Source organism: Punctularia strigosozonata (assembly GCF_000264995.1).
Source record: "Punctularia strigosozonata HHB-11173 SS5 unplaced genomic scaffold PUNSTscaffold_23, whole genome shotgun sequence".
Classification (NCBI taxonomy): Eukaryota; Fungi; Basidiomycota; class Agaricomycetes; order Corticiales; family Punctulariaceae; genus Punctularia; species Punctularia strigosozonata.
Window position 1 is genome coordinate 107359 of NW_006767455.1, and position 23082 is coordinate 130440.

The window sequence follows — 23082 nt, forward strand, 5'->3', positions numbered from 1 at the left end:
ACACCAGGTTATCTTCTTCCTCTTCGACTACCGTGCTAACGGGTACGTCCCGCTCATCCTCCACAACCGTCGCCTCTTCGCTCAGCGACTTTGCTTTAGACGGCGCAACCGCTTCTTGCTGATCCTTGAACGCATAGAAGTGGTCCACGGCTCTGCGGTCCACGAGTAGGAAGTAGCCAGTGCCGGCCGCGACGAAAGCAGCAAGACCCAGTTCCGGTAGGTAGCTTCTCCGACGCAGCCCCGATGATCCTTGCGCATATGTTCGGCGCAAACGACCTAGACGTGTCGACCTCTTTGCCACTCGAAGCATGGCCAGATAGACAGACTAGAACACCAAAAATCTGCTCGTTGCAGCCTTCAACTCAAGCGGCGGCGGCGACGAAGAGCAAGCGCGGACACGTGACGTCATCGACGCTGACCTTTCCTTCCTCCGCGACTGGTTAGTGGTCTTCATGGGTGCGGCATCGTCGAAGGTCGCCCGCCGGCTACCGCGAGAGAAGCCGACGTGGGCGGGAGCCCGGAAAGATATACCACCGACGGTGGGAAATCCCCAGCAGGTCGAGAACCCGGAACGGTTCAGTTACGGCGTGAGTGAGAGCAAGGATGCGGGTGTGTTCACGCAATCCGGATCAGCAGCGGCGTCTGACAGAGAGAATCCCTACTCCATAGCGATACGGGAGGACGCTCAGGATCCTCATTTTGCGGCGAAGCTGTCGCAGCTCGGACAAGTGCGTGTGGACCACCACATGAAAGACGTCAACGTCTCCGTGCGTTTAAAAGGCTGCTCTTGACCGAAGATGCTGCCCTGACTGCGTATATGCGCTCGTATAGGCTGCAAGGACATCTCGCATGCTTCAGTCGCGTCTGCAATCTGAAGAGGAAGCCGACAATATCCGGTCTTCCTCCGCACGGAAGAACCGCATCCTCGCCTCGGACCTTCTCGAGCTCCTTCGTCAACGACAAGACAGCGCTTCCGACCGTGACACCGAGGCGGTCGAAGAGCGAGCGAAGAGGCATGGCTTGGACGCAGAGACCTTCAGAAGTGTAGCACGATACGTTGCTGCCCCGGGCATCGAAGAGGGAAGCGTCGTGAAGACCATATTGGACGACGGAACAGAGCGGGTGACGTATAAAGTAAGTCGTTGCGATCCCTGACTCGAATCAGGACCCGGCGCTGATATGAAGTCGTGGGTGTACAGGCGGTATGGATAGACAACTCGTCGATGTCCCGCCCTTCATGAGCACGTCAAACAGACCAAGACGACCCGTATTATACGCTGGCGATTGTTCCCAATCTCTCGTGCCTCCATCTGCGCAAGATTCGACAGTAATGCCTCGGAGCTCCGTCACCTGTGCAGTAGCGTCATTCCGAACGCGCAGTTGGCCACATTATCATATTGACCCTCGCAACGCTCGTTGGAGCCGGCAGCTTTCCGACTGCGACGCTTTCCCTTGCATCTTGCTCGCCTCCATCATCGTCGTCAAGGACCAGCGTAGCTAGACGACAGGTCCGTGTGGGATCCCCATGGAGGGCGTTCGAACAGATTTTGCAGCCCACGGCTTCTCAGCGCTTTTGGACATGTCTTCTTTCATACCCAGCTTTGTCGTCGTAATATTCAGTAGTCAGTCGTCTACGTGACGTGCGTGAACATGTAACTCCTGTACTTCTCCTATCATGGAATAGCCACTCAAACCGACAACAAACCTTCGGAAAATGTCTAAGTTGGTGTGTTGAGCGTACGAATATTGCATCGTGGAACATCACCACGTCATGCGCGCAGTCAATGAGTCGTCCCTGTCAGTTTCCAGCGGATCGTTGGGTAGGCCCGTACAGAGCGAAAGCCAATACGTACCTCGCGAACAACGCAACATGCCAGACGAGCCTAATCGATCTCTGTGTCCCATATTCTTGCTGAATTAACGTAGCCGCCGGAGACGACGCGCTTGCCATCGGGCGAAAATGCAGCGGACTGGACGCAGCGGCCATCGTGAGCTTCCCAAGGCCCTGCCACTGTCTGTCCCGTCTCCGCATCCCATATCCGAATTGTGCCGTCCCAGGAGCCAGAGACGATGTAAGCGCCATTCGACGAGAATGACACCGAGGGGACCGCTTCTTCGTGCCCTCGCAGTGGTCCTAGCACCATCTGTCTTGTCTGAACGTCCCAGATCCGTATTGTCTTGTCCCCAGACCCCGAGACGATGCGCGCGCCATCGGGGGAATATGCGACTGACCAAACCCAGCGATCGTGGCCTCGAAACGGGTCCCCAGCTGGCTTGCCTGTTTCTGTATTCCAAAGCCGAATCGTTCCGTCGCTGGATCCAGCGGCGATGTGTTTCCCATCCGGTGAAAATGCAACGCTCCAAACTGAGTCAGAGTAATCCCGTAAAGGCTCGCCGATAGCCTGTCCCGTCTGCGCGTCCCAGAGTCGGACCGACATGTCGGCTGAGCCCGAGACGATGCGATTGCCGTTGGGTGAGAATGCAACACACAGAACCAGGGATGTATGCCCTCTGAGCGGCTGCCCAATCTGCTGCCCTGTCTGCACGTCCCACAGCCGCATGGTGTGGTCCATTGAGCCAGAGGCAAGGCGCTTTCCATCGGGGGAAAACGACACCGAGTAGACCTCGCTCGTGTGTCCCCGTAAAGGCTCGCGGGTTTCCTTTCCGGTGTCCACGTTCCAAATCCGGATGGTGTTGTCCCCAGAGCCCGAGGCAATTTGCGAGTTATCCGGAGAGAATGAGACAGAGTACACAGCGCCAGAATGACCTTGCATTGTATGCTGCAGAGCCAGCCCTGACGATGAAGTCAATACAACGTGCGCAACACATCCAAACACCGCGACGTACCACCGAATATCGTCATCCTCGCCATCGCCTGCCGGATCCCCGGTCGCCTCTTGTCAACATGAGGCACAAGTTTGTTCATCACACGTCTGGGATATCGCTTCAAGTTCACGTCTGGCAGGAACGACGACATTGTGTCGAGGATCCATATCGTATCAATTGCACGCATCTCGTGCAAACATGAGTCTGTTGATTCGCCGAGAATGGTTTCAAGAATGTCAGAAAGTGTGCTTTCATCAGCGATATTGAAAAAAGCATTCCTGCCCATCTCTGTGCGAGTTCAGTGCAGAGCTTGTGGGAACATGATGACGCGGCCAACCTGTAGACAGCATTTCGTCGAGCACTTGACGATCCACCTCCGCAAGGCCTTCATCCAGCAGCTTCGCAATCAACCGTCGAGCGGTTTCATACCATTGAAGCCGATTTAGTACTTCCGAGATCCGAGGTCGCTCAGACGGATTTGCTACCCAGCACGAGCTGATGGCATTACTCCATATGAAATCGTCCAGGCCTGCATGCAGAGGCCGTGTTGGTCGTACACCGTCGAGAACCTCACGAATGACCAAGAACATGTTTGCAACATGGAAAAAAGGGTGCCTCCCATCAAAAATCTGCAAGTTGGATCGGTTTACGTGGTTCAGCGGCGTCGAACTTGCACTCACCTCCCATGCGGTCATCCCAAATGCATACACGTCAGACTTCCACGTTAAGCTCCTATCCTGTACCATTGGATCGAACAACTCAGGGGGCATGTAATGAAAAGAGCCCCAATTTGCTGATGGCCCGGCAGTCGGTGCCAAGGAGGTGGTACCAAGTACCGTCGTGGCGAGACCAAAGTCACTGAGACGCGCATACCCAAGGCTGTCAACAAGGACATTGCGCTGCGTCCCGGAGACTGAATATTGATTGACCGTTCAGTAGAATACTAACTCACGCTTTTGAGATCCCCATGGACGACACCGCTGGCATGCATGTACTCCAAGCCGCGAGCAATGTCCGTGATCTGATGTGGCCCTGTGAGATTGACACGGTGAGCATCAAGACGCAACGCTCACGAGTTGAACGCGATTCGCACGCGGGTGACTCTCAATGTACGACATGACATCGCCATGTTCCATCCATTCCGACACGATACACGCTTGGTTGGATGGATCGATGCCGATGAAGGGGACGATATGAGGGTGATTCAGTCGTTTCCAGATGACGGCCTCCCTGCAGAACACCTAATCGTTTTCGCGAGTTGACCGAGCGGATAATTGTGGCCTGGCATCGTAGGTCACGCACCTTCATGAACGATTTCCCATCCCTGACGTGCAGTCGCATGCACTTCAAAGCCACAAATTTGCCATTGAAGGTCCCGCGATATACGTCGGCGAATCCGCCAGCGCAAGGTGGATCGGTCCCAACCCTGGCCAGTCCCGACAACCTGTACCTGGTGGGTACGAGCCCGCTTTCGCCGCACAGTTCTCTCAGCGAGCGCAGGGTCGTTCGAAATGCATCGTCCGTTCGACGTATCTGGTCGAGGCCCTAGGGAGCACGTTGAGTTTCTCGTTTTGCTCCTTTGCGGCCCATGCGATCACCACTCACGTTGTCTAACAAGTCTATCTTCTCCTGCAAATCCGCGGTATCAGATGCTGAACTGTCCTCCATGTAACGTCGCACTGGATGCAGACGAGGAGGCGTTGGGGCAAAGGGTCGGCCACGGATGCACCTCGTTGATGTCGTTGATGCCTTGTATCACGATTAGCGCCGAGGGACCCGTCTGGGTTAATTCAGCAACGGCTGTTGACACGTGTATCGCCTTTGCACGACGTGCGCGATAGCCTGCCTTGATGCTGTATCGTGAGAAGTGACGTCTTCATTCATCGCCCTCATACCGATGCCGCGCTTCATCGTGACCGTCGATTGCCGCATGGAGTTACGCAGCTGTAACATCCTTTATGTAGAAGACGTGTCTGTGAGTGTGAATTAGCTTTGACATTCGAAGGACACGAGGTTGCTGGAAGCCGCGAGGCTTTGCGCGGTCAAAATGGAACATTCCAGTATTTTGCTACCCCGAGATAGCTACTCACATGGAGAGTCGTAGTGTTAGACTTCAGTGCGTCATCGAGACGCGGCATGTCGTTGAGCGTTGAACGTCGAGGGGGGAATTGCAGCTCGATAGCTGCTGAGGTCGCGTATAGCTCTGGGTTTACCTCCCGTGATGATCGCGTATTCAATCGCCTATCATGGCGTCCCTTTCCCTCGGTTTCAGCAGCTTTGAGTACAGCATAACGACACTTTTTGCGCCGCGAACCTGGAATTCGACAAAGGAAGCCATGCAGGGCCTACCGAAGGTCGGTCTGCCTCGACGAGGCCGCCATCAAATGCCCCCTTTCGGCGCCAACTCGTGGTCGCAAGACTCGGAGCGCCGGGAAAAGTCGACCGCCGATCAGTCGAAAGGTTCATAGCATCGTTGCGTCCGCGCCGACGTCTGAATTATTGAAGTTCCCGAGAAATATGGCTATTCTCCTGCGCGAGCGCAATCATTCACCACCTCTGGCTGGGTTATGCGGGTCATGTCACGCTAGTCCTCTACATGTTGCACGGCGACCTCTCGTTGCCTGACTTCGCAATGTTGGAAGCCTGAACGCCCGTCGCGAAGCGTGGAGCCCACCATTCGCCCTCGGACTTCCACGTATCGGCCACCATCAGACCAGCCTGAGTTTGAGCATGGTTGGAACTATGGCAACCGCAATAAGCACAAGCTGGTCGTACCGAGAACGAGCGGCAAATGTATACGTGCGCCTAGAGCGTCGTGCAGGTCCCTCCACAGCTAACCCGCCGGCTCCCTGGCCTGTGCAGTTGCTCTCGCCGTTGGCATCGATGTGTCATCGCATGAGACTGCACGGAGGTCGTCATTGGCTTGCATAAGATTAGAATACAGCACGGATCCACCGACCTCGCACATATACTCGGACGCCATGGTCGATGACGCTCATCCCGCACGTTCAACGAAGCCATTGTTCGTGTTGACTGCGTCCTGCGGGAGCTACATGGTAGGAAGTGGAACTCAGCATGTCGTCAAAACGCAGTGCGGCTGCAGAATCGGGAGGGCGTACCTATTACACCCCCGCCACCTTCTTTCCCTGGGGCCCGTGGTAGGCTGTTCATCGTTCACGGAATACTTGGAGCCTAAGTAGTGCATGCACGTATTGTCGAGAGCCCAAAGGGAAGCTATATCCCTGAGATCGCATCGCCGAAGGTCAACACCTAGTCTATGGTGACGAAGTTCCGGTTGGGGTCGTGGGCGGAGAGCGTAATCGCAGCGCTTGCTGGTGATCGAAATCGCTCCGTCAGAGGGGAGTTCCGGCGCAGGACGAGTTGCGTCTGAGGCTGCAAAATGATCCGGCATACGGCTAGGGAGACGCAGAAGCAGCAGAGAACCGAAGTACGGTAAACCTAGGCGGGTGGTCAGCACGCTCGACGCTGATATAGATGTGTCAGGGGATGGCGAGCAAGAAGCCGCGCAAGCCGGCACATGATGCGTGATACAGAACGTTCACCTTGGGCTTTTGACGGTCAACTGCCCGACTACAGGCGGGATGCGCTGCGGTCCGGTCGTGGCGTTGGGCTAACATATCCAGCAGCATTGAAGGGATCATCTGGGAAAGGAATATAGACGAGTTCAGCGCACGACGATGATCCTCGGGTAGAAAACCGACCATCTCAGCCTGAGCCGACTACCCCATGCCACGAATGCGCTCCGTATCGCGTTGAAACGCGATCTTGTATCGCCGAAGATCCAGGCGCGCGGAGCCTCCGGTTGACTATGTCACCGTGGACGCCCGACATCGCGACGCAGACGCTGGCGGATGGACCAGATGACGGGTCTGCATGCTGGATCAATATTATTGGAGTCTCTGTGAAGGTTGCCGTGGACCCACGACGGACATCTGTACGCCTTGTGAATCGTCTTTGCCGGTCATGGACCCTAAGAGCGGCGTATGCGCGTCAGGCGAGCCTCTCACGTCGAATTACTTCGACCAAAGCACGTCGTTCATCATCGAGCTCATATCGCCCGCCTGCATCGAGGCCGTTAGTCCTCGCATGCGACCCTCTTGGCCGGCCAAAGAGGCATACCCAGCGAGATCTTGCATGCATATATTCAGACAGCCTTGACCATGAGCTCTCGCGTGGGCGAGCCGAGATCATCCACGGGCCGAAAGGACGCGTTGCGCTGTCTTCCAGAGCGTGGACTATGAAGGTGTCGTGATCGTCGGCTCGAGGGTCGAAAGGGGCCATAAGGCGAGGATGGCAGGCATACCTATGACGGGTCGCGACAACTCCCTCGCAAGCCGGGTGCATATATGATGCAGCCCGGCGGCATTCCTGTGCCATGCGCTAGCACGATATCGCTGGGCGGGTCTAGGGAACAGATGCCGCGGGCGTCGTGTCGGAGCCTGCCTCATCGAAGCGTGACCCAAGGCAGAGGAAGGGCTTCAAGGGCGTATCCGGCTCTCTCATCGTGAGCATATAGGCTAGGTCGCGGGGCTTGCCAGCGTTGAGTTGAGATCCATGTTACGCCGCTAACGAAGAGTTGCGTCGGACGGTCGATATGCCAGGATTCACCGGGCTCCCGTGCGCCTGTCGACAAGTCAGCCCGACTCGCAACACGTATGTGGGGAGCGCCAGAAACTCAGGCGGTCAACCCGAGCAGGCGCCGGGTACGATCATCCGCCGAGGTTTCGGGGGCTCCGCGCTCCCCTCAGCAGGTCCTGCACCAGGCAACCTCTCGAGCCGTCACGAAAGGTACTCACCAGAAATCCAAACTTGGAAACGGCGCGGGTGGAGACGCGATCGCGGGTGAGCCCTGCGGTTGTGGTTTCATGCGGGATGCGTGCCCAGAGACGTCGGTAGGTCGTGCCGGCAAAGCCGGGAGTTGTCGAGGTCGAGGTAGGTAGTAGGTAGGTAGTATTATCCGGCGCGGTCCCAATACCGGAACAGCCGGTGCCCGAGGCCTCGCTTTGGCGAGCTGGGACACAATGGCCGAGAGTCGCAAGAGAGTGGAGCTGAGCTGACAGAGGTGGTCCGCTCCAGAATTGGAAAGCGACGTTTCGAGTTTGGAAGCAGAGTCGAGATCTGAGAAGGCAAGGCTGCCATGTCCAGGTTGAAGTCGGCGCGAGAGGTTGATGGGCAAAACGCGACCGACGATCCCAACGTCATCGTCGCGTCTTCGGCTCTCGCACCCAGGCACCTCCACTGTCCAGGCACCTCCGCTTCTGCGCACACAACGCGGGCTCTGAACCAAGATCACCGTCAAGTCCTTGTGAAGCGCGAGCGACTTGTCCGCCCTCACGTATACGCCCTCGCCTACGACCTCCGCCTCTCCGCCCGTGATGGGCCTCTTCGACTCCTTGCAACCCATGCGTCAGCCTGAATCGACCCACTCGCATCTATATCTATCGAATATCCGGCGGCGGCATCGCATCGCCTTTGTTGCCAGCAAACCTAACGGCTCACATTTCAGCTACGCACAAGTCCTAACGCGCCGATCTATGAGGGAATCTCATTCGCCGGTTCATCCCATGCACGTCCCCCGGCCTCGCTGCATCGTCATCGCCGCATTCTGACCTCCCTCTGTCTTCCAAAGATATGGTATATGGGTCGAATGACGGTCTGGATAGGGTGACCCGCATCTACTGGCGCTCTCGCCTCGACGTCTTTACATTGGCGGACGCTGCGCCGCCGGCGTGCGTGCGTCTCACCACCTTCTAATCGCACATGCGCCCCGGAGTAACGAACTGTTCTCGATTCCTCGGACGCCATCTCACATCTGTGCCAGCGATCCAATCCGAGGCGTTCCATGACGAGGACCTGATGATCAGCGAATGGCAGGACGGATGCAACCTAGATTGGGCGGAGCACGACACCTCTGCACAATCGACGATGGTGGTGCGTCGCCGTATGCACGGTGATAGTACAGATGTTTAATATCAGCGTGCAGCTCCGCCTGACGGAACGCGATCCGCTTCCGGGCTCGACACTTCCATGTTGAAGGATATCCCCATGGTCGGATCCCCCGCGCTCCCCTTGCCACCATCCGCGTGAACTACCAAGGCTCGAAGCCGCATCGCGAGAACCTCGCCGCTTCGAGCTTCCGGGAGATATCACGTCGGGCGGTGTGTGTTCGAAGGGCATTCTCCGTGCGCGCCTACGCCTCTGTTATATCTTCAAGATGCTGATGCTCTTTTTCTGCAGACAGGGCAGACAGGGCAAGCAGTAACGCCGTTGCGCTAATGCAACGGCCGCGGCATCGACTCGACGACCACACGCCAGGATCCCAATATCGCGAGGAGCCATCTGAAGCGAGTTCCGTCGCAATCGCAATCGCTCGAGCGCAAACTGACCTATCTCCAGCTTAGCCTCCCGACGGCCGGTGGTTCTTGACGACGACGCAGCTCTCGGCTTAGTAACGGCAAGCGCTCAAGCAGTTCAGGCAATGGTAAGTTCTTGCCCTCTCTCGGGTGTCCGAGGTCTGTGCCGACGCTCCGCTTCCGCGTCCAGCTCCCCCGCCTCAGCCTTCCCGAACCGGAGACACATCAGCAAATATGCGATTGTTCTTTGCTGAGCTTTTGAGGAGTCTTCTCGCCCATCAACGTTCCCCCCACCCCCCTTCCCAACTTCGGATGCTCCTCTGCGCCGGCGATCAGACGGACGAAGGTCAACATGATCGACCATATGCGCCGATGCAAGTCTCGTGCGCAAGTCTCAAGGACGCGCGAGGGGCAAAGCTTTTCTTGCAGGCGGATGGACTGATACCCGCACCGGTCCCCAACGATGCTGACGGCCGTGCCAGCTCTTCGCCCATACTCGACCCAGCCTCCCGCGCGATCGAGCACGACCTACACGACGGGTGCCCATGCCGTCCGTACATCCCAAGTGGCGACCATCGTTCAAAGAACTTCGCTCATCGAGATGCGCTCACGGCCTCTTCGCCGACGGTATTCCGATCACTGGGGAGTTCGACAGGTCAAGGCTACGGGAGCAGGCCAGATACGCGGCACCTTCCGCCTCCTCCGACATGCTGCTAAGGCGTATCGATCTGCATCCGTCCTTCGCCCGCCGTCCCGGACCGTCGACCGATGGCACCTGCTCGGCCGCGCTGGTCGTTGATCACGCCGGGTTGCAGAGGGTTGCTGGGAGGAGGGATGGACGACGAACATCTGTCTGGGACGTGTCGAAGGATCGGGCTCCGCGCGCTGGGTAAACTTCGATGGGCAGATAGTGACGGAACGGAGGAGTGACATTTACAAGGTAAGGTCGCATCCCAACTGTGCTAGCGTTACTGACGCTGCACTCAGTACCTCACTTGCCTCCGTCGAACACCTTTTCTCTCGATGGATAGTAGAAAACTTAAAATTTGCGACGACGTGGAGATATTTTGTTCCCTGGGCACCCTAATCACTCGCCCGCCGTTGTATTTCGTTGTCGTATGAATGTTACAGTGTCGCCTCCGGCGAACCGCTCTATTCAGGGCGTGTGGTACATAAGTGCACTACGTGGACGAGAACGGGGAACCGATGCAAATATACACGGCGTACGGTACGGGCACACCTTGGAAGATCTGCGTATGGAAACATGGCGCCTACTGAGTCGCGTGAACGGTACATGGGGCGCCTTTCAAGCCGCGGCAATGTCCAAGATAATATCATAATTGCATGGATGATGTTTCGCGGGCGATCTCCGCTTCATGCGCTTCTGGCCAGTGGACGCGAATCGACGGCGTCAACTACCATTTCTCGTCAGGGAGGTCCATGCACGACGAAAGCGGATGCGCACCTCGAAACCGACCCCATCCCGACACCGCACGCTGGCCTAATCGACCTCTCCATCCCATATTTTCACCATGTTGTCACCACCCCCCGAGACGAGGCGCTTGCCATCGGGCGAGAACGCAACGGAGAAAACCCCCCAGTAGCCACTGTGAGCTTCCCAAGGCCCCGCCACAGTCTGACCCGTCTGCGCGTCCCATATCCGCATCGTGCCGTCACGAGAGCCGGAGACGATGTACTTGCCATCCGGCGAAAATGCCACGGAGTTGACCCATCCTTCGTGCCCTTGCAGTGGCCCCACCACCGTCTGCCTTGTCTGAGTGTCCCAGATCCGGATCACGTTGTCTCTTGACCCCGAGACGATGCGCGCGCCATCGGGGGAATATGCGACTGACCGAACCGTGCCATCGTGGCCTTGAAGCGGGGCCCCAACTGGCTGGCCTGTCTCGGCGTCCCAGAGTCGGATCGTGCGGTCGCTGGATCCAGAGGCGATGTGCTTCCCATCCGGTGAAAATGCGACGCTCCAAACCCAGTCAGAGTGTCCCCGTAAAGGCTCGCCGATGGCCTGTCCCGTCTGCGCGTCCCAGAGTCGGAGTGTCTTGTCTTCTGAGCCCGAGACGATGCGGTTGCCGTCGGGTGAAAATGCGACACACGTAACCTGGCCTATATGTCCTTCGAGCGGCTGCCCGATCCGCTGCCCTGTCTCCACGTCCCACAGTCGCACGGTCCCGTCAGTTGAGCCAGAAACAAGGCGGTTTCCATCGCGGGAAAACGACACCGATCTGACATAGTCCGTGTGCCCCCGTAAAGGCTCGCCGACTTCCTTTCCGGTTTCCGCGTTCCAAATGCGGATGGTGTTGTCCTCTGAGCCCGAGGCGATTTGCGAGCCATCCGGAGAGAATGAGACGGAGTACACGATGTCGGTATGGCCTTCAACGGCCTTCAGCAGCCCTGTAGACAATATCGAGAATTAAAGGACAAAATTTAACCTACACGTCGAGTATACATACTGTCGGTGAAGATCTGCATTATTCTGCGACCGGCCCCACGTACTCCCGGTTTTTCTCCATCGCCGGCTGATAGCCAGGCCTTCAGGATACGTTTGGCGTATTGCCTTTCACCGGGCGGAACAAAGGAGAACGCGCCCAGAACAAGGGTGTATTCGTTGGCACGTGTCTTCCGTGCTTCCGGGTCCATTGCGTTGCTGAGCATAATGTCAAAAGATCCGAAGAATTGACTCGCATTGGCGAACTGGACTGTTGCCTTTCGTCCAATCTCTAGCCTAGTTTAGTCTTTCGCTAAGAGCAAATAAGCGTAATGCCTTGACTCACCTGTTGCTTGCAATTTATTGAGCATATCACGATCTGCGTCCGAAAGACCTCCATCTAGGACTCTTGGCACTACCTCCCTCGCAATTTTATAGCACACCAGCCACTCTATCACTTCCGATATCTGAGGTCGCCGAGATGGTTCGGTTTCCCAGCAGGACTCTATTGCGGTCGCCCAAATAAAACTATCCAAGCCCAACTCCTCCGCACGAACAGGACGTGACGGTCGTTTGCCCTGCACGACGTTGTGAAGCACCTCATATATGTTCTGAATATCAGGGAATGGTTGTGTTCCCTCAAATATCTTCCGGGAGGGCGATCAGTAAATAAGGCATGTATCGGTCCGTGAACCCAACACATACCTCCCATGCGGTCATTCCAAAGGCGTACACGTCGGATTCCTTCGTGAGGGTCTTGGACTTGACGCTCAAATCGAGAAGCTCGGGAGCCATATACAGCACTGTACCCCAGTTTGCAGATGATCCGGCGGTTAGTGCGATAGAGGTGGTACTAAGGGCCGTCGTAGCAAGGCCAAAATCGCTCAGGCGCGCGCGGCCGGATCCATCAACCAGGAGGTTGCCCTGTACTACGATGATTATTGGTGGATGTCGTGGATAGTCGTCGACTCACGCTTTTGATGTCCCCATGAATGAGGTTGCCTTTGTGCATGTACTCTAATCCATGCGCCATGTCCAGGACCTGCATGATTTACTTCAGCTTGGTGCGTGTCAATATAAAGCTGGTCCACGAACGAGCTGCCTGCGATCGGCAGAGGGATATCGGCTAATATAAGTCATAACGTCGCCGTGATCCATCCATGCCGAGACTATACACGCTGGACGTTGCGGATCTACACCAAGAAAGGGTACAATATGTGGGTGCACGAGTCGCTTCCAGTAAACTGCCTCCTGGCAGAAAACCTGAATCGGCTCTGAGTGAGTAACGTGTTCCACGAACTCGGAGCAATGCGTTGTCCGCACTCTCATGTACGTCGCTCGATTTCCGACGTGTAATCGCATCACTTTCAAGGCAACAGTTCCGCCTTCGTATGTCCCTTGGTAGACGTCTGAGAATCCGCCCAAGCCACGCGGATCTTCGTCCACTTTCACGAGTCCTGACAGCCGGTAGGACGTAGGCACAAGGCCGCGTTGGCCGCACAGCTGGCTGAGAGTGCGCAAGGATGTGCGATACCCGTCATCCCCGCGGAGGATTGACCCGAGGCTCTGAATCCCGTTCGTCGGTGAATCGTCACGCTTGTGTAGACTGCATGATGATTACCGTACTCGCCTGATCCAATCTGTCGATCTCCTCCTGCCAGGCCGCGATTTGGTTTGACGACGGGGGATTTGCCTCCATCAAGGTTGCTTTAGAGCGTTGGCTGGTGGTGCGGTGGGGCAGGTCAAAAGGTTGACTCGGAATGCGCTGTTGCTGATATACCGATAAGTCGGATCGCGATTAGCGCCGAGGTAGGTAGGGCAGGTATCGCACGAGGTATTGCATGCGTGGATGATGAAGACGCTACTATCAACGCCCATCTATGAACCTAAGCTACGAATCAGGCAAGGCTTCTGTCTGTTATTAGACGCGTATTGATCTACGAAGCGCGGAACTCGTGCATACCTCGAGATCATGGAGCAACGTCGCCGGCGTTAAGCAAGTGCCCGTGTGACAGACTTCCGGGAACATCTGGCAGTGATTCAAACTTTGACATGGTGGGTGAGGCGTGGCGATAAAGACTTGTTTGTACGGCCTGAGCCTATTTAGATGTCCGTGCAGTCAGTCAGTTTCAGGGTAGATGCAGCAAAGTCGGAGCATCCTAAGTGGGTGCACGAGCATAGAGTCACCGTGATCTTCGCCTTTCAGAAGAAGCCAATAATTCATCCTGCCCAACCTCACATAGCTCCGAGATCACGGAAGAGTATCGCCTATTCAGACGTTGACAACGCCAGCTACGAGAACGAGATGCAGCACATGTACGCTAGAAGAGCGTGTGGATACCAGTGCCATGACGAATAGGGACAATCAGACCGGTTTGCTGGCTAGTGCAGCTGCGCTAGCCCATTGGTCACCATGCGCCGTATGTTCGGACGCTACAAGAGGCAGGCTAATCTTTGTGCGAGCCGCATCCTGGAATAGCCGGGGATATGTGGCAGAAAAGGGGTGTAAGCATCGAACTCGACACGGTGACAGGATGTGGCGAACGTGCCTACGATCTACCCCGCTACCTTGCCAGGGAACCTCTGATAAAGCACTCATTGGACATCGCTTTATTTTGGCCTATGCCATGTATGCATGCATAATTGAGATCCCCGGGGCCTGCCTTAAGGTGGACCCGATAGCGCCTCGCCGAAGATCGTGGCTAAGTTGGTGCTGCCGACCATTCGATCTGGCTCGCGGCCGGTGAGAGTGACCGCGGCACGCTCGGGCAGTCGGAACAGCGACGCGTTCGAGGGAGCATTCCTGAGACACGAAGAGCGTGCGGACCCTGGAAGGTCCGAACCATGGAGGTTCCGAGAGAATCCGCGAGCTTCCAGCTACGCAGTCGTCCGCCATCGTGGGCAGCCTGCGACCTAACGGCCCTCTCTGCATGTTGGACGGCGACCTCCGGCTGTCCACCTCCGCGATGTACGGAGAATCAATGGACAAGATATGGTGTGAACTCGTTGAAACCAGGGCTCGGACTTCGCATCGATGAACCCACGAGGGTTTCACTGAAGTATGAGTACGCTGCCGACAAGAAGCTATGCGCGGCCAGTCACAAGCGAACCCACCGACTCCCTGACAGGTGCAGTTGCTCTCGCCGTTGGCATTGATATCCCATCGCATGCGACTGCACGAAGGTTGTTATCGGTGTGCATAGAATTGAATCACAGCACATACATCCCAGTGACCTCCCATATATGCTCGGACGTCGTGGCCAACGACACTCATCTCGCGCGTTCGATGAAGCCAATGTTCGTGCGAGCTGCGTCTTCGAGGTAGCGGAAGCTACATGACAGGAAGTGAAGGCCAGTATACCGTGCGGCGATGGAATTTGGAGCCCGCACCTGTGCCACGTCCTCGACTGGAGCCCGTAGTGATCTGATCATCGTTCACGGAGTACTTTGGGCCTAAGTGGCGCATACGCGTTTCGTCGAGAGCACGAAGGGCAGCCATAATACTGAGATTGCGTCGAAGGTCAACACGCCCCGACTCAGGTGCGATGAACTCACAGGGGGAGTTGCCTTTGCATACGCTGACTTATGCGACGTGGGACAGTAAAGCGTGGCGCATGCATGCAAGGCGAGCCATGCGCGCCCCGTCACCACCACGCGGAGAGCAGCAAGCCGGCTCAACTCCTGACTTGAGCAGTCGCGCTGTGTCCTTGGCCGTCCATCTACCGGCCCGCGCGTCTATACGATATACGATGATCACTATTGATATGAATCGCGCTGGGTTGAAACACGTACACAGGGATCTACTGCATATGCTCGGACGCCATACCCGGCCACGCTCATGATGCGAGCCTGGGTAGGCAGATCGTCATAGGAGTCGCGTCTTGTGATAGCGAGGAGTCTTTGAAAGAAAACGCACGTCAGCATGTCGTCGAAATCGACACGGTGATAGGAGGTAACGAACGTGCCTACGACCCACCTCGCGACCTTTTCCTGTGGCCCCTGGCAGTGCTCAGCGGGCACGGCTCATTGTCGGCCTGAGATATGTATGCATACATCATTGAGATCACGGGAGCCAGCTTCGAGGTGGTGTGCCGATAGCGCCTCCCCGAAGATCACAGCTAGGTTCGTGCTGCCAGGCTTCCGATCTGAGAGTGGCCGGCGAGCGTAACCGCGGTACGCCCGGGCAATTGGAACAGCTACGCGTGCGAGGGAGATGTCCAGGAGGCACGGAAAGGGTCCGATCCTGCGAAGGTTTCAGCACAGGACCGGGGAGGTGCAACACGGGGAGAGGATCGAAAAGGCCAACCCAGCCAGGCGACCAGCATGCTCAACACCGAGGTTTCGGGGAATCCACGGTCCTCCCAGGTGATCCGCGCGCCAGAAATGTCGCAGGACGTCATGATGTGCAAAGCACAGATCGCTCACCTTGCGTTTTCGATGGAAGAATGCCAGACTGCGTGCAGGATGCGCTGCAGTCGATTCCAGTGCCTGCGACTCCTTGAGTACGTTGGCATCACAGGCGTCGGCCAAGACTCGTGCGAGAATGTAAGGAAGGCATGTCGGGCGGAGGTCGTATAGAGATACGCGAGGAGAGGCCGAGAAGATGAGCGTGTGCTGAGCGCAACTCCCAGGGGCTACGGGAGATGCCGAGCGGCTCAGAAGACGACGAGCAGCGACGACGTTCATTCGGCACTCTGTCACCGCTGTCGCGCTCAAGAGCTCTGGGCCGATTCGCCTGCCAACGTCTCTGAAGCGAGAGGGATCTGAGTTCGGACACCCGCCCCGCCATGGCCTCGCCCACAATGTCCGCGCCAGGCCTCTAGGCTCTCCACACGCCTCATCCTCGCTCGATATCCTCGCACCAAAAGCTGGATAATCGCCTGCGCCGACGCAGCGTGCTCGCCAGCTAGAGACTACAGACGCTTCACGACGACCTGTGCGCGCGTCGACGTCCTCCTGCTCGTGCATGCGCCCGCGGTATCCAACGACGTACTCTCGATGAATCGTAATCCATCTCACATGCTTCTTAGTGAAGCGATGTGCGGCGTTCCGCGATGAGGACCCGATCATCGTCCAGAGGGAGCACGGATGAGAAACACGGCCGCCTGGTGGATTCATGGCGCCCACAATCGAGGCAATGGCGAGTTCTCGTATGCAGCCTGTCTGTACCGACGTTTGAACCTAACGTGTAGCTCCGCAGCCGGAACGCGAAGCCATGCTTATCCGTATACAACACAAGCGCGTTGAAGAACGTCCGCATCCCGGAACCCGTCGCGATACCCTTTCCGCTCGCTGACGAAAGTATTCATACTCGTCGGAGGCCCGTGCTTCATCATGTCGAGCTCTTGGAAGATTGCGTGGGGCGAATCGTGCTTCGAGATGCTTTTCATCAGTGCGCGCCTGCATTTTTCCTTCCTTCCGGTTGCTGACGCCTATTGATTCATAGGTGTGGAGGGATCGTACCCCTCTCGTAATCAACCAGGTTCAGTGTGAGTGACGTCGCGCTCTTAATAGCTCGAGTACTATCGAACATGTATACCCAGTAGCATCCCGATGGGGATGGCGGCTCTCAAATATCGAATGGTTGACAGTTAGCGACGGCGATGCGTGGAAATCGTGCGCAGTAAATCTCGACTGTAGGTAGTTCTCGCTGCTGCATGTATGGCGTCTATACTACATGCTCAACTTGTTGTAGACGTGGCGAGCTGGAACACGCCGGCGAACGTACGCTTCGCCTGCCCTGTCGAACCTCGCACATCCCCTCGTTTAATCAGGCTCTTCCGGACCCAACATGGGCCCCCATGTGCTCTCCTGCACGTCCTGACCGTAACTCGAGGACGTGCCGGGCCAAAGCCTCTTCCGTGAGTCGACCATTTGATATCCGCGCGGGTTCTCAGGGGATACGAACGCTTGCACTAGCTCTTCCTCAATCGCAGATCCATCCGCTCCCGCGTTTCGAATGCAATTGACGCCGGTGTCGACCACCAACTCCAACTGGCTGCCATCATTCGAAGACCTCACGTTAATGGGACACCATCGATCAGCGTCCAGGAGCCCGACGTGCCGGGTCGAATGGAGTTGGGGGCGGATGGACGGTGAACATTCAAGATGCAGGCCCCAAGGACGCTTGGCGGCACCCGGCTCCGCACGCCAAGAACGGTCCAATCACAAGACGGCAACAGAACGGAGGATGGCATCTGAGAGGCAAGGTCGCAGCCTCGACACCCGCTAGTTTTACTGATATCACCCCTAGGTTCGTCGAGCGCATTCTTAGGACGAAGGTCCAAATGGTCGCCCACGTAACTCGCAATCGCAGCTTGCCGGGACCATCCCAAGGACGCGCGAGGGGCATTGCTTTTCTTGTTGATGCCCGCGCCGATCCTCAACGAAGCTCGTGGCCATGCCAGTTCCTCGCCCATCCTTTATCCAGCCTCCCGCGCGATTGAACATGACCTACACGACGAGGCCCATGCCGTCCGTCGATCCCAGCCGGCCACGACCGTTCAAAGACCTTCGCCCATCAAGATGCGCCCACGGCCTCTTCTCCGACGTTCTTCCAGTCACTGGGGAATTCAGCAGGTCAAGGCTACGGGAGCAGGCTGAGTACGCGGCGCCTTCCGCCCCCTCCGACGTGCTGCTGAGGTGTATCAATCTGCATCCATCCTTCGCTCGCCGCCCCGGACCGTCGACCGATGGCGTCTGCTCGGTCGCTTGTCGTCTCCAAGCCATGCACGAACCATGCTGGACGTCGATCGCGCCGGGTCGAAGAGGGCAGCTGGGAGGGATGGATGACGAACATCTGTCCAGGGCGCGTCGAAGCACCGGGGTCCATGCGCTGGGCGACCTTCCATGGGAAAAGACGGCGACGGAACGGAGGGATGACAGTTACAAGGTAACGTCGCATCCCAAATGTGCTAGCGTTACACTGCACTCAGTACCTCACTCCCCTCCGTCGAACGCCTTTTCTCTCGATGGATAGTAGAAAACTTAGTCGACGTCGAGATATTTTGTTCCTGGGCACCTTAATCACTCCCCCGCCGTTGTATTTCGTTGTTGTATGAATGTTACAGCGTCGCCTCCGGTGAACCGCTTTATTCAGGGCGTGTGGTACACAAGTGCACTACGTGGACGAGAACGCGGAACCGATGCAAATATACACGGCGTACGGTACGTGGCACACCTTGGAAGAACTGGGTATGGAAACACGGCGGTCACTGAGTCGCACGAACGGTCCCTGGTGCGCCTTTCAAGCCGCTGCAAATTCCAAGATAATATCATAATTATACGGATGATGTTTCGCGGGCAATCTCCACTTCATGCGCTTCTAGCCGGTGGACGCGAATCAACGCCGTCAACTACCATTACTCGTCAGGGAGGCCCATACACGACGAAAGCGGATACGCACCTCGAAACCCTTCCCATCCCGATACCCCACGCCGGCCTAATCGACCTCTCCATCCCATATTTTCACCAGATCGTCCCAACCCCCAGAGACGACGCGCTTGCCATCGGGCGAGAACGCAACGGAGAGAACCCCATATTCGCCACCGTGAGCTTCCCAAGGCCCCGCCACTGTCTGTCCCGTCTGCGCGTCCCATATCCGCATCGTACCGTCAAAGGAGCCGGAGACGATGTGCTCGCCATCCGGCGAGAATGCCACAGAGCGGACCACGTTTTTGTGCCCTTGCAGTGGCCCCACCACCGTCTGCCTTGTCTGAGCGTCCCAGATCCGGATCGTATTGTCGTCGGAGCCCGAGACGATGCGCGCGCTATCGGGGGAATATGCAACTGAGCGAACCCAGTCATTGTGGCCTCGCAGCGGGTCCCCGACTGGCTGGCCTGTTCTGGCGTCCCAGAGTCGAATGGTCTTGTCGTCGGATCCAGAGGCGATGTGCTTCCCATCCGGTGAAAATGCGACGCTGTTAACATAGTCAGAGTGACTCCGGAAAGGCTTGCCGATGACCTGTTGACCCCGTAGAGGCTCGCCGATGGCCTGTCCCGTCCGCGCGTCCCAGAGTCGGAGCGTCTCATCGGATGAGCCCGAGACGATGCGGTTGCCGTCGGGTGAGAATGCGACACACAAAACCATCCACGTATGCCCTTCGAGCGGCTGCCCGATCTGCTGCCCTGTCTGCACGTCCCACAGTCGCACGGTGAAGTCATGTGAGGCCGAGGCAAGGCGCTTTCCATCGGGGGAAAACGACACCGAGTTGACGTAGTCCGTGTGCCCCCGTAAAGGCTCGCCGACTTCCTTTCCGGTGTCCGCGTTCCAAATCCGGATCGTCTTGTCCTTTGAGCCCGAGGCGATTTGCGAGCCATCCGGAGAGAAGGAAACGGATGGTATAGCATCAGAATGACCTTGCATTGTATGCTGCAGAGCTAGCCCTGACAATGAAGTCAATACAACGCGCGCAATGCATCCAAACACCGCGTACCACCGATATGGCTGGTGAATTTCTGCGTCATCCTGGCAATCGCCTGCTGGATCCCCGGTCGCCTCTTGTCAACGTGAGGCACAAGTTTGTCCATCACATGTCTGGGATATCGCTTCAAGTTCACGTCTGGCAGGAACGACGACATTGTGCCGAGGATCCAGATCATATCGATTGCACACGTCTCGCGCAAATATGAGTCTGTTGATTCGCCGAGAATGGTTTCAAGAGACTTAGAAAGTGTGCTTGCATCAGCGATATTGAAAATAGCATTCCTGCCCGTCTCTGTGCGAGTTCAGTACAGAGCTTGTGGGAACATGATGACGCGGCCAACCTGTAGAGAGCATCTCGTCGAGACCTTGTCGATCCACCTCCGCAAGGCCTTCATCCAGCAGCTTCGCAATCAACCGTCGAGCGGTTTCATACCATTGAAGCCGATTTAGTACTTCCGAGATCCGAGGTCGCTCAGACGGATTTGCTACCCAGCACGAGCTGATGGCATTACTCCATATGAAATCGTCCAGGCCTGCATGCAGAGGACGTGTTGGTCGTACACCGTCAAGAACCTCACGAATGACCAAGAACATGTTTGCAACGTGGAAAAAAGGGTGCCTCCCATCAAAGATCTGCAAGTCGGATCGGTTTACGTGGTTCAGCGACGTCGAACTTGCGCTCACCTCCCATGCGGTCATCCCAAATGCATACACGTCAGACTTCCACGTTAACCTCTTATCCTGCACCATCGGATCGAACAACTCAGGGGGCATGTAATGAAACGAGCCCCAATTTGCTGATGGCCCGGCAGTCGGTGCCAAGGAGGTGGTACCAAGTACGGTCGTGGCGAGACCAAAGTCACTGAGACGCGCATACCCAAGGCTGTCAACAAGGACATTGCGCTGTGTCCAGAAGACTGAATCTTAATCGACTATTCAGGAAGATGCTAACTCACGCTTTTGAGATCCCCGTGGACGACGCCGCTGGCATGCATGTACTCCAAGCCACGAGCAATGTCCGTGATCTGATGTGGCCCTGTGAGACTGACACGGTGCGCATCAAGACGCAACGCTCACGAGTTGAACGCGATTCGCACGCGGGTGACTCTCAATGTACGACATGACGTCGCCATGTTCCATCCATTCCGACACGATACACGCTTGGTTGGATGGATCGATGCCGATGAAGGGGACAATATGTGGGTGATTCAGTCGTTTCCAGACGACGGCCTCCCTGCAGAACACCTAATCGTTTTCGCCAGTTGACCGAGCGGATAATTGTGGCCTGGCATCGTAGGTCACGCACCTTCATGAACGATTTCCCATCCCTGACGTGCAGTCGCATGCACTTCAAAGCCACAAATTTGCCATTGAAGGTCCCCCGATATACGTCGGCGAATCCGCCAGCGCAAGGTGGATCGGTCCCAACCCTGGCCAGTCCCGACAACCTGTACCTGGTGGGTACGAGCCCGCTTTCGCCGCACAGTTCTCTCAACGAGCGCAGAGTCGTTCGAAACGCATCGTCCGTTCGACGTATCTGGTCGAGGCCCTAGGGAGCACGTTGGGTTTCTCTTTTTGCTCCTTTGTGGTCCATGCGATCACCACTCACGTTGTCTAACAAGTCTATCTTCTCCTGCAAATCCGCGGTGTGAGACGCCAAACTGTCCTCCATGTACCGTCGTTATGGACGCAGGTGAGGAAGCGTTGGGGCAAAGGGTCGGCCACGGATGCGCCTCGTTGATATCGTCGATAGCTTACGGCGCGATTAGCGCCGAGAGGCCCGTCTGGGTTAAAGCGGCAAGTATGGCTGTTCGCACGTGTATAATACGTCGCGGCAGCGCGATAGGCTATTGTGCGTGCATTGCCATTAGACTGAGTTATTCATACGCGTATGGGAGAGCATGCACATAACCATGACTTCTATCTTGCATTAGCCGTGTTTCGCTGCAAGAAGCATGAAGCTCGCACATACCTTACTGGAGCCAGGATTGTGGCAGGTGGAGACAACAGCGAGCCGTGATGCGTTCGGAATCAGAGACCGGGGATACCTGGCGGTGATGCGCAGTGAGAGGCGGCATTTTCATTCTTGCCCCATATACCGCCTAATGCTATTTAGAGGATGTGCCTGTGAGGATAATTAGCTTTGACGATCCGACAGACACGAATTTAGTAGTTACGTGAAGCCGGAAAGCTTTTGGGCAGTGAAAGCGGAACGTTCCAGCATTCTGCTACCCGTGACCCGTCGCACTTTTCGATGTAAGTGCGTCGTCGGGTTGAGCGTTGGACCGTTGAGGGGACAGATCCGAACGGGCGCCTTTTGGGCGCTTATCGCTTTCTCTCGACGACGCCGTATCCTATGGATGCACCTCAGTCACCCCCAAAAGGCCGACATCTTAGGGGTATTTAACATCATTTAATTGGCCTTATCAGGGCTCAGACACATGACTCCTTCCATCCTATATGGGTGCTTCCATGTGGATGCTCCCATACTTTGGGTCAATCACACCTTCCATATTGGTGGCATAGGTATTGCATAGGTAGCCTTCGTTTCCCATGACCCAAGCAATGTAGCAACAATATACAGAGCTTACAATATCTTATATGGTTGTGTCAAGCTGTATTTCCTCACCTGAACTTGGGCCTCCATACTGTGCAGGAACCTACCTATCTCCACACTTCCAATGTGGAATATGGACACATCCCATATGTCAATGGTTCCAGATGACGGGGTGTTGGGGGTCTCTGTACTATATATAGATACAACATATGTAGGATAGGGCTCAATTTGGTGGGCCAGGTGTGGCATATGTTGTGATGTGAACGTCACTCACTACCGCTGGACGTGTGGGAAAATGTCAAGAACGGATATGGAAGGGTTAACGGAGTCGGAGGACCGAAGTCCAAAAGGTATGGTAAGGGAACAAGATGAATCAGAAAGGGAGAACTCAAAGATAAAGATGAGAGGAGTCGGAGACCGCGTTGGCCGTTAGGTCGGTAAGTCGGAGAGATCAGTG

At 56.3% G+C, this 23082-nt stretch overlaps 6 protein-coding genes across 6 annotated transcripts; 2 read left to right on the top strand and 4 right to left on the bottom strand.

Annotated features, from left to right (window-relative positions):
* Positions 1-452: 452 nt before the first annotated feature.
* On the top strand, positions 453-1155 carry PUNSTDRAFT_77795 (uncharacterized protein; the record flags this gene model as incomplete). The annotated part of the gene is made up of 3 exons (XM_007389064.1): positions 453-609; positions 670-767; positions 832-1155. The coding sequence occupies 3 exons, from the start codon at positions 453-455 to the stop codon at positions 1153-1155; spliced, it is 579 nt and encodes a 192-aa protein (XP_007389126.1).
* Positions 1156-1898: 743 nt separating this feature from the next.
* Positions 1899-11607, bottom strand: PUNSTDRAFT_33793 (tricorn protease domain 2-containing protein; the record flags this gene model as incomplete). The annotated part of the gene is made up of 2 exons (XM_007389065.1): positions 1899-2660; positions 10834-11607. Coding segments are annotated over 2 exons (1536 nt in total), but the record flags the coding sequence as incomplete, so codon positions are not given.
* A 338-nt stretch (positions 11608-11945) lies between these two features.
* On the bottom strand, positions 11946-12972 carry PUNSTDRAFT_77824 (kinase-like protein; the record flags this gene model as incomplete). Its single annotated transcript, XM_007389066.1, has 4 exons — positions 11946-12290; positions 12349-12567; positions 12617-12685; positions 12739-12972. The coding sequence occupies 4 exons, from the start codon at positions 12970-12972 to the stop codon at positions 11946-11948; spliced, it is 867 nt and encodes a 288-aa protein (XP_007389128.1).
* A 3365-nt stretch (positions 12973-16337) lies between these two features.
* PUNSTDRAFT_146965 (uncharacterized protein) lies at positions 16338-17656 on the top strand. The gene is made up of 7 exons (XM_007389067.1): positions 16338-16620; positions 16674-16783; positions 16844-17035; positions 17090-17132; positions 17187-17279; positions 17339-17504; positions 17563-17656. The coding sequence occupies exons 2-4, from the start codon at positions 16698-16700 to the stop codon at positions 17115-17117; spliced, it is 306 nt and encodes a 101-aa protein (XP_007389129.1). The 5' UTR covers positions 16338-16620; positions 16674-16697; the 3' UTR covers positions 17118-17132; positions 17187-17279; positions 17339-17504; positions 17563-17656.
* Positions 17657-19084: 1428 nt separating this feature from the next.
* PUNSTDRAFT_77819 (WD40 repeat-like protein) lies at positions 19085-20008 on the bottom strand (the record flags this gene model as incomplete). Its single annotated transcript, XM_007389068.1, has 1 exon — positions 19085-20008. The coding sequence occupies one exon, from the start codon at positions 20006-20008 to the stop codon at positions 19085-19087; it is 924 nt and encodes a 307-aa protein (XP_007389130.1).
* A 318-nt stretch (positions 20009-20326) lies between these two features.
* PUNSTDRAFT_77821 (kinase-like protein) lies at positions 20327-21473 on the bottom strand (the record flags this gene model as incomplete). The annotated part of the gene is made up of 4 exons (XM_007389069.1): positions 20327-20971; positions 21025-21093; positions 21146-21313; positions 21402-21473. Coding segments are annotated over 4 exons (954 nt in total), but the record flags the coding sequence as incomplete, so codon positions are not given.
* Between the last annotated feature and the right edge of the window lie 1609 nt (positions 21474-23082).